Source organism: Xenopus tropicalis, chromosome 7 (genome assembly GCF_000004195.4).
Source record: "Xenopus tropicalis strain Nigerian chromosome 7, UCB_Xtro_10.0, whole genome shotgun sequence".
Lineage (NCBI taxonomy): Eukaryota > Metazoa > Chordata > Amphibia > Anura > Pipidae > Xenopus > Xenopus tropicalis.
In genome coordinates this window covers 56,222,940-56,237,608 of record NC_030683.2, presented here as the reverse complement: position 1 = coordinate 56,237,608, position 14,669 = coordinate 56,222,940, and the positions used below count along the sequence as shown (strand labels likewise).

Sequence of the window (14,669 nt, the reverse complement as noted above, 5' to 3'; positions counted from 1 at the left end):
TGTTTGAAACAATCTTATTTATCCACAATTTTGAAAGGGTGCCGATAATTTTGTCCAGCCCATTTTTGAAGTTTTGTGTGACATTTGCTTTTTTTCTTCCCTTTTTTGTTCTGTTCCAATACACACAAAGGGAATAAACATGTGTATAGCAAAACATGTGTTACTGCAATACTTTTCTGTGAGAAATACTTGATTTTCTGGAAAAACAATTTTGGCCATGACTGTATATCTGAAAGTGGACAATCTGACCAAATTCCAAGAAATGCTTAGCCACTGGTTTCGTGGTTTTATTATCTCGATAAGCTGTGTTAATTGCTGATCTGTGGGCATCCATATGTAGGCATAACACGAGATCAGTCTTGCCCACGTATGAAAGCCCACATGGGCACATAATAAAATATATAACGTGTAGTAGTAGTACAAGTGATGTGATGCCAAATCTTAAAACCCTGTCCCATATGGGGATGGGCAAAACTCACTCCCGGTGTCATATAGCAACAAGACATGCATGTAGGGCGTCTAAAGCAACCCAGTTTACTATTCATAAACCATGTTGAGGAACCCAATGTTGTTTTGTATAATCATGTATATATTATTGACTTTGCATGTAATAGTCCCACTTCCCTTGATTTATGCATAGGTTATGCTTGTCAGGTGTTGTGGGACTAAAGGGCTGATACGAGTCATGAGGGTGGGGCTACGTTTTTTGTATATGAATTTTAATTGAGTGGATTTGTTGTTGGGGTTTGACATCGGGAACAAGGTCCTAGACCAGGACCGAAACGTTGATGTTTTATCATGCAGTAAATTACAATAAAGTTAATTGACGGTGGATGGAGTGCACATAAGTACTGGAAATATATATGTGGTACAACCATATGCGGCACCCACGGACTTGAAGTGCACAAGGGAGTGCGGACCTTTTGGTGCAATATTTACAAGAGGTTGGATTGTGTTGTCCAGCACCCCAGAGCGATAAAATTGTGGAGGATGGAGGATTTCGCTGAGCGATCCGAAATGACGCCCAAATTTGCTGAGACCTGGCACGTGTCTGAGGTGGACACCAATCGTGTATTATGGACCAGCACACAGGCAGAGTTACCGGCAAGCACTGACACCAAGGTGGTGTGTTCCGAGCTGATGCGATTGAAGCAATGAGTGATAAGATTTAGACGGACTGTTTTTGTCCAAGAAAATCCCTAGGGGTTTCCGCATAAGCAATATACCTACCATCGGGAGATCTAATCCCGAGTTTTGCAGAAAGTGGACAGGTGTTCTGAACCGGTGTTTGCTTGATCTGATGGTGTTGGTGTTGGAGGAAGTCGCTGCGCAGTTAACTAAGGCCCGAAAGATCTTACTTTCATTTGAACAGGAACACCATGATTTGCTTGCATCGGAGTCCTCCAATGACTCAATGATTTATTGAGTTTTAAAAGGGAGAAAATGCGACGGGTAAATGAGGATTACTCGTCACATAATGTTTATCGTTGGTTAAGTGGAGAGAAGTCTCGTTTTGTTAAAGCACCAAGGAGACGGTTGAGAGAACAGTGGGCTTTTTCACGACCATTTAATACAGTGGATACTAGCTCCGGTGACTCGGATCCTGATGAGGGGGTGTCGAGTATGCCTTTGAGTACACAGGGGGTGAGTAAAACTAACTCTGTTGATTTGACTGCACAGACTGATTTTTAAGAGAGCGAAACTGCACAGCCCCCATTACCCCCTCTAGATACAGGCGTAAAAGGTATCCAACGCGGCGGGGTAAGAAGAGGCAGACCACGCCGTCGATGACTGCCCCGATTTTTAATTTATCCGCCCACACTTTATCAGGAGCTGAGTTGTCTTTGCTACAGAAAGGGTTAAACTTTGTACCTACATGTGGGTTTGACAAATTTCAGTGGGACATTGATTTGTTTAGATTCATTAGGACACTGAATCTAAAGGAACACTTCGGAACTGGGACATCAGGTTCTGAATGTGGCGGTGATGTGTTGAAATTAAAAAGTCAATTAGATAACTGGGCAGCAAACTGGAAAATGAGGTTCAATGTTGATAAGTGCAAAGTTATGCACTTTGGTAGAAATAATATAAACGCAAACTATCTACTGAATGGTAGTGTGTTGGGGGTATCCTTAATGGAGAAGGATCTAGGGGTTTTTGTTGATAACAAGTTGTCTAATGCCAGGCAGTGTCATTCTGTGGCTACTAAAGCAAATAAAGTGCTGTCTTGTATAAAAAAGGGCATTGACTCAAGGGATGAGAACATAATTTTGCCCCTTTATAGGTCCCTGGTAAGGCCTCACCTTGAGTATGCAGTGCAGTTTTGGGCTCCAGTCCTTAAGAAGGATATTAATGAGCTGGAGAGAGTGCAGAGACGTGCAACTAAACTGGTAAAGGGGATGGAAGATTTAAACTATGAGGTGAGACTGTCGAGGTTGGGGTTGTTTTCTCTGGAAAAGAGGCGCTTGCGAGGGGACATGATTACTCTGTACAAGTACATTAGAGGGGATTATAGGCAGTTGGGGGATGTTCTTTTTTCCTATAAAAACAATCAACGCACCAGAGGTCACCCCTTTAGATTAGAGGAAAGGAGCTTCCATTTGAAGCAGCGTAGGTGGTTTTTCACGGTGAGGGCAGTGAGGTTATGGAATGCCCTTCCTAGTGATGTGGTAATGGCAGATTCTGTTAATGCCTTTAAGAGGGGCCTGGATGAGTTCTTGATCAATCAGAATATCCAAGGCTATTGTGATACTAATATCTACAGTTAGTACTAGTGGTTGTATTTATAGTTTATGTATGTGAGTGTATAGATTGGTAGGTGTGGGTTAGGTGTGCTGGGTTTACTTGGATGGTTGAACTTGATGGACACAGGTCTTTTTTCAACCCTATGTAACTATGTAACTATGTCCCTCTACACAAAATGCAGCCATTAAGCTCTTTAAGAACGCAGTTGAAAATGATGTTTGCTTAGGAGGAGCCAGAGAACAAAAACAGAGGAATAATTTGACCCGAGCTGAAAGACAGGCGATAGACACTCTACGTAATGACACCACTTTGATCATCCGCCCAGCCGATAAGGGGGGTGGGATCGTTTTGTTGAACTGTGTGGATTATTAAAATGAAATTTTAAGGTTTATAGGAGACTTGATGGTGATCCGGTGTGGGGATTTAAGACTATAATTGATAAGTTACTTTCGGTGGCTTTGAATAACAGGTGGATCACCCAGACTTTATTTGAATATCTTACATCAACACATCCCAAATGTCCAGTATTATATACGTTTCCAAAAATACACAAAAGTTTGACTGCACCCCCGGGGAGACCTATTGTGTCGGCATGAGATAGTTTGTTACATCCATTGGGTGTTTATTTGGATCAAATTCTCCAGCCGGTGGTGCAGTCCACTTTTTCATATTTGCATGATACTCCACATTTTTTGAACTGTATTCGTAGCCTGACTTTTCCAGGTGAGGATGAGGTGGTTCTTGCGACAATAGATGTAGTAAGTCTCTATACCAGTATCCCTCATATTGAGGGCTTAGCAGCTGTTCAGAGGTCACTTGAAAGTTACAGTGACTATACTGGACCACCAATACAGTTTGTCCTGGATCTACTAGAAGTATGTTTGAAGTTTAATTATTTCCGTTTTGAGTCTCATTTTTACCAGCAGTTGACAGAAACGGCTATGGGGGCTTTGATATCAGATAACACCTTTATATTATACAGAGCTATTCTGCTATTTGATATGTAACCTGTGCTTTTTCTCCTTTGAATGGCTGCCCCCACAGCTACACAGCAGCTTCTTTATATACTACTATATTACTAAAGTATTGTTTTTGAAGCAAGCACACCAGATTTACCAGTGCAGGAAAACACTGCATTATATTTTCATTAATTACATTTGATTACTTTTTACTATCAAAACACTTTCAGTTTTTGGTGTCACTGTACCTTTAATACTGAAACTTGTGTGACTTTTTTGGCTCACAGATAAACAGGAGTCCATTATGCAGGAATTATTTTTGCACTGGTAATCTAATCAAATTATCTACTTCTCAAGGACCAAACATGAAGTTTCCCTGTTTGTCCTAGCTGTCTTAGCTCAAGAAATAAAAAAAAATCCCCCATACATTTTTCATGTTTAAAATAATAGGCAAGCCACGTGCTCACAAGTACTATGCAACTCGCAAATAAAAAATTCTCAAAACACTCAACTTTTTTTTGCTGTATAAGGGAGTATATATCATTCTACCTCCATTCAATCATAGAATTTAACTATTCATACAGGTATAATGAGTGGTCCTGCTAATAAATCTTCCATAGACTCCATTTTAAACAAATCATTCTAATTTTTATAAATTACTGTATATACTCGAGTATAAGCCTAGTTTTTCAGCACCCAAAATGTCCCTCTAGACTAGCACCCTCTCTCCTTTGTGTGCAAATTAGGCCACCTGCAACCAGACCCTCCAGTGCCCTGGCCTAGGCTCCCACTAGCAATACTTATTTGCCCTTACATCTCCTCCGGGACCAGGTCTGCTGCCAGTTTGCCAATGTGCAATGAGCGTGGGGTAGTACTCATATTGTTTTTGTTGACCCTCTTCTCCGCTTACAGAGCTAGTGTACTGTTTTTCTTTGAAATAAATATTGAAAAACATATACCCCACTGATGCCTCAATTAATGTAATTTTATTGGTATTTATTTTGATGTTAAAACTTAGCAGTAGCAGCTGCATTTCCCACCCTAGGCTTATACTCGAGTCAATAAGTTTTTCCAGTTTTCTTAGGTAAAATTAGATACCTCTGCTTATATTCGGATCGGCTTATACTCGAGTATATACGGTATTTCCTTTTTCTCTGTAGTAATAAAACAGTACCTTAGATTTAATTAATTCTTGTTTAAGGTAAAACAATCCTATTGAGTTTATTTAATGTTTAAATTATTTTTTTTTGTAGAATTACGGTATAGAGATCCACATTATCCCTTATTAGGAAAATTCCCAGTATTCTGGATAATAGATCCCATACCTGTTCATTAATTTCAGACAAAAGCAAATAATTATGTTTTGATTATAGTGTTTCTTATAATAGAAGCTTTACCTAAAGCCATGCCTACACTTTTGTAATATGTTATTGCAAGGACACAGATTCAAGTCTCAATTGTTAACTGACTTAAATTTGTTATTAATTCTTGTCATCCAGGTAAATATCTGAATGTTGTTAGGGAGTGTGGCCACGATGTTACCTGTCCAGATGCAAAGGAAATTACCTACACCTTGAAGGAGCAGGCATATGTAGAGCAAATTGAAAAGGCATACAACTATGCCAGTAAAGTGCTTCTAGACTTTCTGATGGAGGAAAAAGAGTTGGTAGCGCATCTACGGTATGTAAAAGCAAGTTTTTCTGATGTGTTTTTGCAATATAAAAAAAAATGTAATCTGATTTAACGCAATGTAAATCAAAACTCGAATTCTGGAATTTTCATTAACTTTCTAATGTATGAAAAATGTTGGGTTTCCCCACTGCAGTCTGCTGCATTTCACACTTTAGGTCAGGGGAACAATACTTAGACTAGCAGCAGCCAGCCAGGGTATTACCTAGAGATATTGCCACCTTTTGTGCCTCATGGCACATTGCAATATTGGTTCATCTGCATGTGCATATCTCACAGATGTGATAACTCTCTTATCACATAACAAGAACCAGGAGAACTTGTTTGTGTCCCAATATGGCTGCATGCAACAGGGCATCACAGCTGCAGCAGCTCAGGGCAATACTGAGAAAGTATTGGTCCCCCCAGTTACTGTACTGGTTTATTTGGTTCACTGTTTTGTTGCATATTTCTATATCTTTTATCTCACTTTATATTATTGGTAGAAAAACCAGTGTACCTTTGTTAATGATACAAAACTGTGAAAGAACTGAATCTATGCATAATGTAGTATTCTTTCGGGGGAAATTGCTCAAAGTAAAGAGTTGGCATCTAGGTTTTAGATTGGTTTGAATGTAGGTAAATGTGAGGTTCACAAATGTGTAGACTACTTCTACCTTTAACCCTTTCACTGCCAGCCATTTTGGTCAAAGTGGAACTTGTATTGCCAGACAGTTTTTTAACATTTTGCACTGTTTCACTTTAGGGGCCTTTCCTCGGGGAGACTTTTAGTTTACCCAGGAAAACAATATATCGTTTTTTTCAGGACAACCGAAGCTTTCAAAATATGGTAGAATTTTTGTGTAATTCCAATTCTGTAACAAGATATAGGCTTCTAAATGTCTAAAAATGAACACATACTAGAAACAAAAATTATTTTATGCACGAATATACAACTGATTTGGAAAGTCCCATGTCTCCTGAATGTGCCAATACCAAATATATATATTTTTATGGAGATTTCTCACTTGTATAGGTCAAAAACTCCCAGCAGCTGCATACTTTAGTTTTCAAGGCAAAAAATTCCACTAACAGAAGGTTTATCCCAGAAAATTGTACATTTTTGGAAAGAACAGATTCTGGGAATCCAGAGTAGGCACAACTGTCTGTGTACTCCAAACTATCAAGTCGCAATGCTTTCTTAAAGTTATTGGTTTTTATCAAAACTTGTGAAATTTTTAAAAAATCACTTCAAAGCTTCCAGTCTATAGTATCTTATCTCCTACAGGTCATAAAGTATACAAATAAAAAACCCTAAATATGAATGCCAGGGGTCCACTGAACAGTTTGATGCCCAATATGTATAGGTTTACCTAAGTATGTGGCGTGTAGGGGCCCCAAAGTGAACATACCCCCATATGATCTTTCATTTCTGTCATTTCAGCTCCAGCAAAATCAACACATTTACATCATTTATGTGGGATAAAGCTAGTAAAAAGTACGCTCACCCCAGAAAGTAATATATTTTTGGAAAATACACATCCTCCCGAATCTAAAATGGGTACCCATGTCTTTCTACTCCAAAGTACCAAGCCGCACAGCTTTTCTAAATTTGGCAATTTTGATGACATTTCCAAAAATCCCCTCAAAACTTCAAATTTGCAGCATCTTATCTCCCACACAGCATTAGGTACCAATATAAAACACCCTAAATGTGAACGCCATGGATCCACTGAACAGTTTGATGCCTAATATGTATAGGTTTACCCAAGTATGTGGCATGTAGGGGCCCCAATGTGAATATACTCCCATATGATCAATTATTTTTTACATTTCAGCTCCAGCAAAATGAGCACATTTACATCATTATATGTGGGATAAAGCTAGTAAAAAGTACGCTCACCCCAGAAAGTCATATATTTTTGGAAAGTACACATCCCCCCGAATCTAAAATGGGTACCCGTGTCTTTCTACTCCAAAGTACCAAACTGTAAAGCATTCCTAAAGTTGCCAATTTTGATAACATTTCCAAAAATCCCCTCAAAGCTTCCACTTTGCAGCATCTTCGCTACCATGCAGTATTAGGTACCAAGATAAAACACCCTGAATTTGAACCCCAGGGGTCCACTGAACAGTTTGATGCCCAATATGTATAGGTTTACCTAAATATATGGCATATAGGGGCCCCAATGGGAACATACCCCCATATGATCTATCATTTCAGCTCCTGCAAAATCAACACATTTACATCTTTTATGTGGGATAAAGCTACAAAAACGTACACTCACCCCAGAAAGTCATATATTTTTGGAAAGTACACATTCCCCCGAATCTATAATGGGTACACATTTATTTTTGCTCTAAAGTACCAAGCCGAAAAGCTTTCCTAAGTTTGCAGATTTGTATGACATTTCAGAAAATCGCAGAAAAATTTTGCAATTTGCCACATTTATCTCTCACGATTTCTTGCTAAAGATCAGATAAAGGCAAATCACCCCAAATAGGAACACCTAATGTCTACTGAACAGTTTGATGCCCAATATGCATAGATATACCAAAGTCTGTGGTATGTACTGACCCCAAAATGAAAAGAGCGCATATGGATTTCTGGCCTGCCAACTCAGCTTTTGCATACAGAGCCCCCTGTCAGCGAATTATGTGCCATAACCCCCCTAACTATACAGAGACCCCCAGAAAACCATATAGTTTTGGAAAGTACACATTCTGACAAATCCAACAAGGGTAAAGAGTCCTTTCTACACCAAAGTACCAATCTGCAAAGCTTTCCTAAAGTTATAGGTTTTTATGACATTTCAGAAAATCACCTAAAAATGTTGCAATTTGCTGCATTTATCTCTCACAATTTCTTGCGTACAAAGGCAAATCACCCCAAATAGGAACACCTAAGGTCTGAACAGTTTGATGCCCAATATGCATAGATATACCAAAGTCTGTGGTATGTACTGAACCCAAAATGAAAATAGCGCATAAGGATTTCTCGCCTGCCAGCTTAGCTTTTGCATACAGAGCCCCCTTTCAGTGTATTTTGTGCCGAAATTTCCCCTAACTATACAGAGACCCCCAGAAAACCATATATTTTTGGAAAGTACATATTCTGATGAATTCAAAATAGGTAAAGTTATTTTTGTACACCAAAGTTACACCTGGCAAAGCTATGCTAAAAACAGATTAGGAACACTATAGGGATAAAAATGTGATAAAACCACAAAAATTGTGCAAATCAGTGAAAAAACAAAATAAGTCACATGACAGTGTAATTAGTGGTCAGAATATCTGATCCAATAGTCAAAATAAACTGTTTTTAGTTTCTTTTACCTAAAAACAAAGTGTTTGTGTATACATGTGTAAAAGTTGTGTGACAGTGTGTGTGTATATGAGTGTACAGTGGTGTGAAAAACTATTTGCCCCCTTCCTGATTTCTTATTCTTTTGCATGTTTGTCACACAAAATATTTCTGATCATCAAACACATTTAACTATTAGTCAAAGATAACACAAGTAAACACAAAATGCAGTTTTTAAATGAGGGTTTTTATTATTTAGGGAGAAAAAAAATCCAAACCTACATGGCCCTGTGTGAAAAAGTAATTGCCCCCTGAACCTAATAACTGGTTGGGTCACCCTTAGCAGCAATAACTGCAATCAAGCGTTTGCGATAACTTGCAACGAGTCTTTTAAAGCGCTCTGGAGGAATTTTGGCCCACTCATCTTTGCAGAATTGTTGTAATTCAGCTTTATTTGAGGGTTTTCTAGCATGAACCGCCTTTTTAAGGTCATGCCACAACATCTCAATAGGATTCAGGTCAGGACTTTGACTAGGCCACTCCAAAGTCTTCATTTTGTTTTTCTTCAGCCATTCAGAGGTGGATTTGCTGGTGTGTTTTGGGTCATTGTCCTGCTGCAGCACCCAAGATCGCTTCAGCTTGAGTTGACTAACAGATGGCCTGACATTCTCCTTCAGGATTTTTTGGTAGACAGTAGAATTCATGGTTCCATCTATCACAGCAAGCCTTCCAGGTCCTGAAGCAGCAAAACAACCCCTGACCATCACACTACCACCACCATATTTTACTGTTGGTATGATGTTCTTTTTCTGAAATGCTGTGTTACTTTTACGCCAGATGTAACGGGACACGCAGCTTCCAAAAAGTTCAACTTTTGTCTCGTCGGTCCACAAGGTATTTTCCCCAAAGTCTTGGCAATCATTGAGATGTTTTTTAGCAAAATTGAGACGAGCCATAATGTTCTTTTTGCTTAAAAGTGGTTTGCGCCTTGGAAATCTGCCATGCAGGCCGTTTTTGCCCAGTCTCTTTCTTATGGTGGAGTCGTGAACACTGACCTTAATTGAGGCAAGTGAGGCCTGCAGTTCTTTAGATGTTGTCCTGGGGTCTTTTGTGGCCTCTCGGATGAGTTGTCTCTGCGCTCTTGGGGTAATTTTGGTCGGCCGGCCACTCCTGGGAAGGTTCACCACTGTTCCATGTTTTTGCCATTTGTGGATAATGGCTCTCACTGTGGTTCGCTGGAGTCCCAAAGCTTTAGAAATGGCTTTATAACCTTTACCAGACTGATAGATCTCAATTACTTTTGTTCTCATTTGTTCCTGAATTTCTTTGGATCTTGGCATGATGTCTAGCTTTTGAGGTGCTTTTGGTCTACTTCTCTGTGTCAGGTAGCTCCTATTTAAGTTATTTCTTGATTGAAACAGGTGTGGCAGTAATCAGGCCTGGGGGTGACTACAGAAATTGAACTCAGGTGTGATAAACCACAGTTAAGTTATTTTTTAACAAGGGGGGCAATCACTTTTTCACACAGGGCCATGTAGATTTGGAGTTTTTTTTCTCCCTTAATAACGTAAACCTTCATTTAAAAACTGCATTTTGTGTTCAATTATGTTATCTTTGACTAATAGTTAACGGTTTTTGATGAGCAGAAACATTTAAGTGTGACAAACATGCAAAAGAATAAGAAATCAGGAAGGGGGCAAATAGTTTTTCACACCACTGTATATAAGTGTGAAAAATGAAAAAAAAAACTGCTAAATTGTGTGCTGTAAGTGTGTGTAAATGTATGTAAGTGTGTAAGTGCAAAAAAAAAAAAAACATAACACCTTACCTGTCCTGAAGCACCCATCGCTTGCCTCTGTCCTCCAGGCTGCAGGATCTCAGCGGGCGGCGGCATTGGGGAGAAGCAGCAGACGTGATGCGATCGCGTCTGCTGCTTCTAGGATGGTCCTGCAGCGATCGCGTCACAGGACCCAAGTGACAGCCCCCCTGGGTCGTTTCCCAGGGGGCTGTCATCGCTAGAAACTCTTGCCGCCGCTGCAGAGAGAATCCTTCAAATGCTGACGACGTATGGGACACGTCGTTGGCAGTTAAGCCCTTTTTCTGCCATGACGTATCCCCATATGTTGTTAGCAGTAAAAAGGTTAAGGGTGCGTCTATTATGACATAAAATAATTCTTTCACATATGAATGATGGTTGATATCCCTGCGGTGAGCATTAAGCATTTGGGTTTTTGCTGTGCTACCACCATTAATGTGGGCACGGTCTTGTGGTAACATGGGTGTGGTTTGAAGTGGGTGTGGTTTAAAAAGGGGGAGTGGTCAAAACTGGTTTCCATTAGCGGCACTCCACTTTGTATGCTAGAGAAATTCTGGCCCTCGGCACCACAGAAGTTGAACAGCACTGCTTACATAAATACGGATTTTAAGTGCATCCATCAATTGTACACTCTTGCCTAACTTTTTAAATTCATCAAGCTATATGAATGTACATATTTTCCCAATAATGGGTCTCATTTAAATTTTTTTTTTTTCAGTTTCTCTGAAAACATAATTTTTTGTTAACTTTGGCAGATCTATAAAGCATTACTTTCTAATGGACCAGGGAGACTTCTTTGTGCATTTCATGGATCTGACCGAGGAGGAGTTAAGGAAGCCAGTGGAAGACATCATCCCGACACGACTGGAGGCTCTTTTGGAGCTGGCACTGAGAATGAGCACTGCCAACACAGACCCATTTAAAGATGATCTTAAGGTAGAATTATATAAAGCATCAAAGTGTGCTAGGCACTGTACAGCACACTAGAGCATTAAAATAAGAAGGAATAATGTGTTTCTAAAATAGTGAGAGCACGCAGGTACTGTGGGAAGTCTATGCACACAACTGTCCATAAGTACAGTATATAAGGTGAGAAATAAAGCCTGTAAACTTTCAGCTGTAGATCGACAACTACAAGTAGGCATTGTTAGACATTCCTGATACAAGAAGTGATGTAGAAGTAAAAGTACATTATCTACATGCATGTATATTTTTTACTTATATAATGCTACTTGTACATTAAAACAATGCATTAATAGATTAGACAGATCAGTACGATAATAAAACATAAATACAGTTTTATCAAAAGCTAAAGGGTTTAATGCTGAGACAAGAAGGTGATCCATCCCTGTAGAGCTTACAGACAGACACCAATAGGAGGCTAATAAGTGCTGCAAGTTACAGTGGTTGCCATTTTCCAAGACTGAGCAAGATGTTAGAATTCAAGGATAGGGTTTTAGAGGTAAGAAGCAGAAAGAGAGAGAGAGGTCTTAGGCACAAACAAGCAGTGCAAATATGGTGTGATCAGGTGCTGCTTTAAGACAAATAGAGTAGCTGGTCTGGAATATTTGGAGATATTAGAAAAGATGTAGGAATGTGCTTCGAAAATCACAGATTTACTCAAAATGCTTTTTTCTGCATTTTTAATAACACTAATGCACCAGCAGGGATACAGTGATTACAATGCAGTTTTAAAAAAATGTAGTCCTGGGTGTTTTGGCGCATTGTCCATAAGGATAATTTCGCCCGCCAACAGTATAAAAACTCAGTATGCCATTATCATCTTCCTGTTAGGTTAATATATTGTGAAACTCCCCTGTACGTTATAATGATTTGTAACCTATAAAATATTTCCTTATAACCCGTTCTTCCTGTTAGTTGCTTAGTGAGTGTCACATGACTTGTTATAACATGTAGGGATGTACCAAATCCAGGATTCGGTTTGGGATTCAGCCAATGTTTGGCCTTTTTCAACAGAATTCAGACGAATCCATGCTTCTGGCTGAACCAAATCAGAATCCTTAAAATCACGTGACTTTTTGTCACATAAGCATGGAAAGTTGACATATTTTGTTGCGCAGTTGTCTTTGACCCTTCCTTGGCCTAATTTGGATTTGGATTCAGTTCAGTGTTGAGCCAAATCTTTCGCAAATGATTCAGGGTTTTGCCAGATTTTAAAATAGTGGATTTGGTGCAACCCTAATAACATGTATATTGTAAAAATGATGTGCTGCTTTTGTAAAGTATGAGAATATTACAAATAACATCAGAGCTCCTGACCTGTGTAAATTCTTTGGTCCTGCACTTCCATGCTTTTTTTATGGCCATGAAACGTCTCGGATGACTTCTAATTTCTTATTTTTCACAACTAAGTTACAATATTTCCTGTATAATACACAAAAACCATGGATATTCTGGTCATCTGTTATAATTGATGCTTAGTGATGTAATTGAAATTTGTGTACAGGTATTGTATCCGTTATCCGGAAACCCATTATCCAGAAAGTTCCGAATTACGGAATGGCCCTCTCCCATAGACTCCATTATAAGCAAATAATTCTAATTTTTTAAAAATGATTTTCTTTTTCTCTGTAATTATAAAACTGTACCTTGTACTTGATCCCAACTAAGATAATCAATCCTTATTGGAGACAAAACAATCCTATTGGGTTTCCAAATTACAGAAAGATCCCTTATCCAGAAAACCCCCGGTCCCCAGTATTCTGAATAATAGGTCCCATACCTGTATTATAAATAATAATGTACTACCCTATTGTAAAATATCATGGACAATATATGTATAATACAGTCATATGAAAAAATTTGGGAACCCCTCTTAATTCTTTGGAGTTTTGTTTATCATTGGCTGAGCATTCAAAGTAGCAACTTTCTTTTAATATATAACATGCCTTATGGAAACAGTAGTATTTCAGCAGTGATATAAAGTTTATTTGATTAACTGAAAATATGCAATATGCATCATAACAAAATTAGACAAGTGCATAGATTTGGGTACCCCAACACAGATATTACATCAATACTTACTTGAGCCTCCTTTTGCAAATTTAACAGCCTCTAGACTCCTACTATAACCTTTGCTGAGTGTCTGAATTCTGGATGGCGGCATTTTTGACCATTCGTCCATACAAAATCTCTCCAGTTCAGTTGAATTTGATGGCTGCTGAGCATGAACAGCTTGCTTCAACTCATCCCATAAATTTTTGATGATATTCAAGTCGGGGGACTTTGACGGCGATTCCAGAATATTGTACTTCTCCTTCTGCATAAATGGCTTTGTAGATTTTGAACTGTGTTTAGGGTCTTTGTCTTGTTGCAATATCCAACCCCTGCATAACTTCAACTTTGTGACTGATGCTTGAATATTATCCTGAAGAATTTTTTGATATTCGGTTGAATTCATCTGACCCTCGACTTAAACAAGGGCCCCAGTCCTGGAACTAGCCACACAGTCCCACAGCATGATGGAACCTCTGCCAAATTTGACAGTAGGTAGCAAGTGTTTTTCTTGGAATGCAGTGTTCGTCTGCCATGCAAAGCATTTTTGTCTCATCAGTCCAAAGCACTTTGTTCCAAAATGGCTGTGGCTTGTCTAAATGAGCTTTTGCAATACAACAAGCAACTGTGCATGGCGTGAGTCCAGAAAGGCCTTGTTTCTCATTACCCTGCCATACAGATGCAGGTCTTTTGAGGTGATATTTGGGTTTGTTTAACCATTCTTACAATCCTCTGCATTTGCCGCTTCTGTATTTTTCTTGGCCTGCCAGACCTGGGCTGTACAGCAACTGTGCCTGTGGCCTTCCATTTCCTGATTACATTCTTTACTTCTTCTTGAAACTGACAGTTTAAACCTCTGAGATAGCTTTTTGTAGCCTTCCCCTAAACCATGATACTGAACAATCTTTCTTTTCAGATCTTTTGAGAGTTGCACAACTTGCAATTGGCCACCTTAAATACCTTTCCTCATGAACCTGCCTATGAAGTTCAAGGCTTAACGAGCTAATCTAACCAATTTAGTGTTGCCAGTAATCAGTACTGAGCTTTTAAATTAGCAAAATTACAAGGGTACACAAATTTTTGCACAGTCAGTTTTTCACATTTTATTTAATTTCAACTAAATACCGCTTCACTGAAAATCTTTGTTCAGATAACACTCAAG

The 14,669-nt window shown here is 39.0% G+C and overlaps 1 protein-coding gene across 2 annotated transcripts in view; it reads left to right on the top strand.

Moving 5' to 3' along the window:
- The window catches only part of tubgcp2 (tubulin gamma complex associated protein 2), a 119,699-nt gene that overhangs the window by 50,425 nt on the left and 54,605 nt on the right, over window positions 1–14,669 (top strand). For both annotated transcript variants that reach the window (XM_002940307.5, XM_012967068.3), the window contains 2 exons: window positions 5,204–5,384; window positions 11,248–11,428. In XM_002940307.5, coding sequence (XP_002940353.2) covers window positions 5,204–5,384; window positions 11,248–11,428 — 362 coding nt within the window. The remainder of the gene's footprint in view (window positions 1–5,203; window positions 5,385–11,247; window positions 11,429–14,669) is intronic.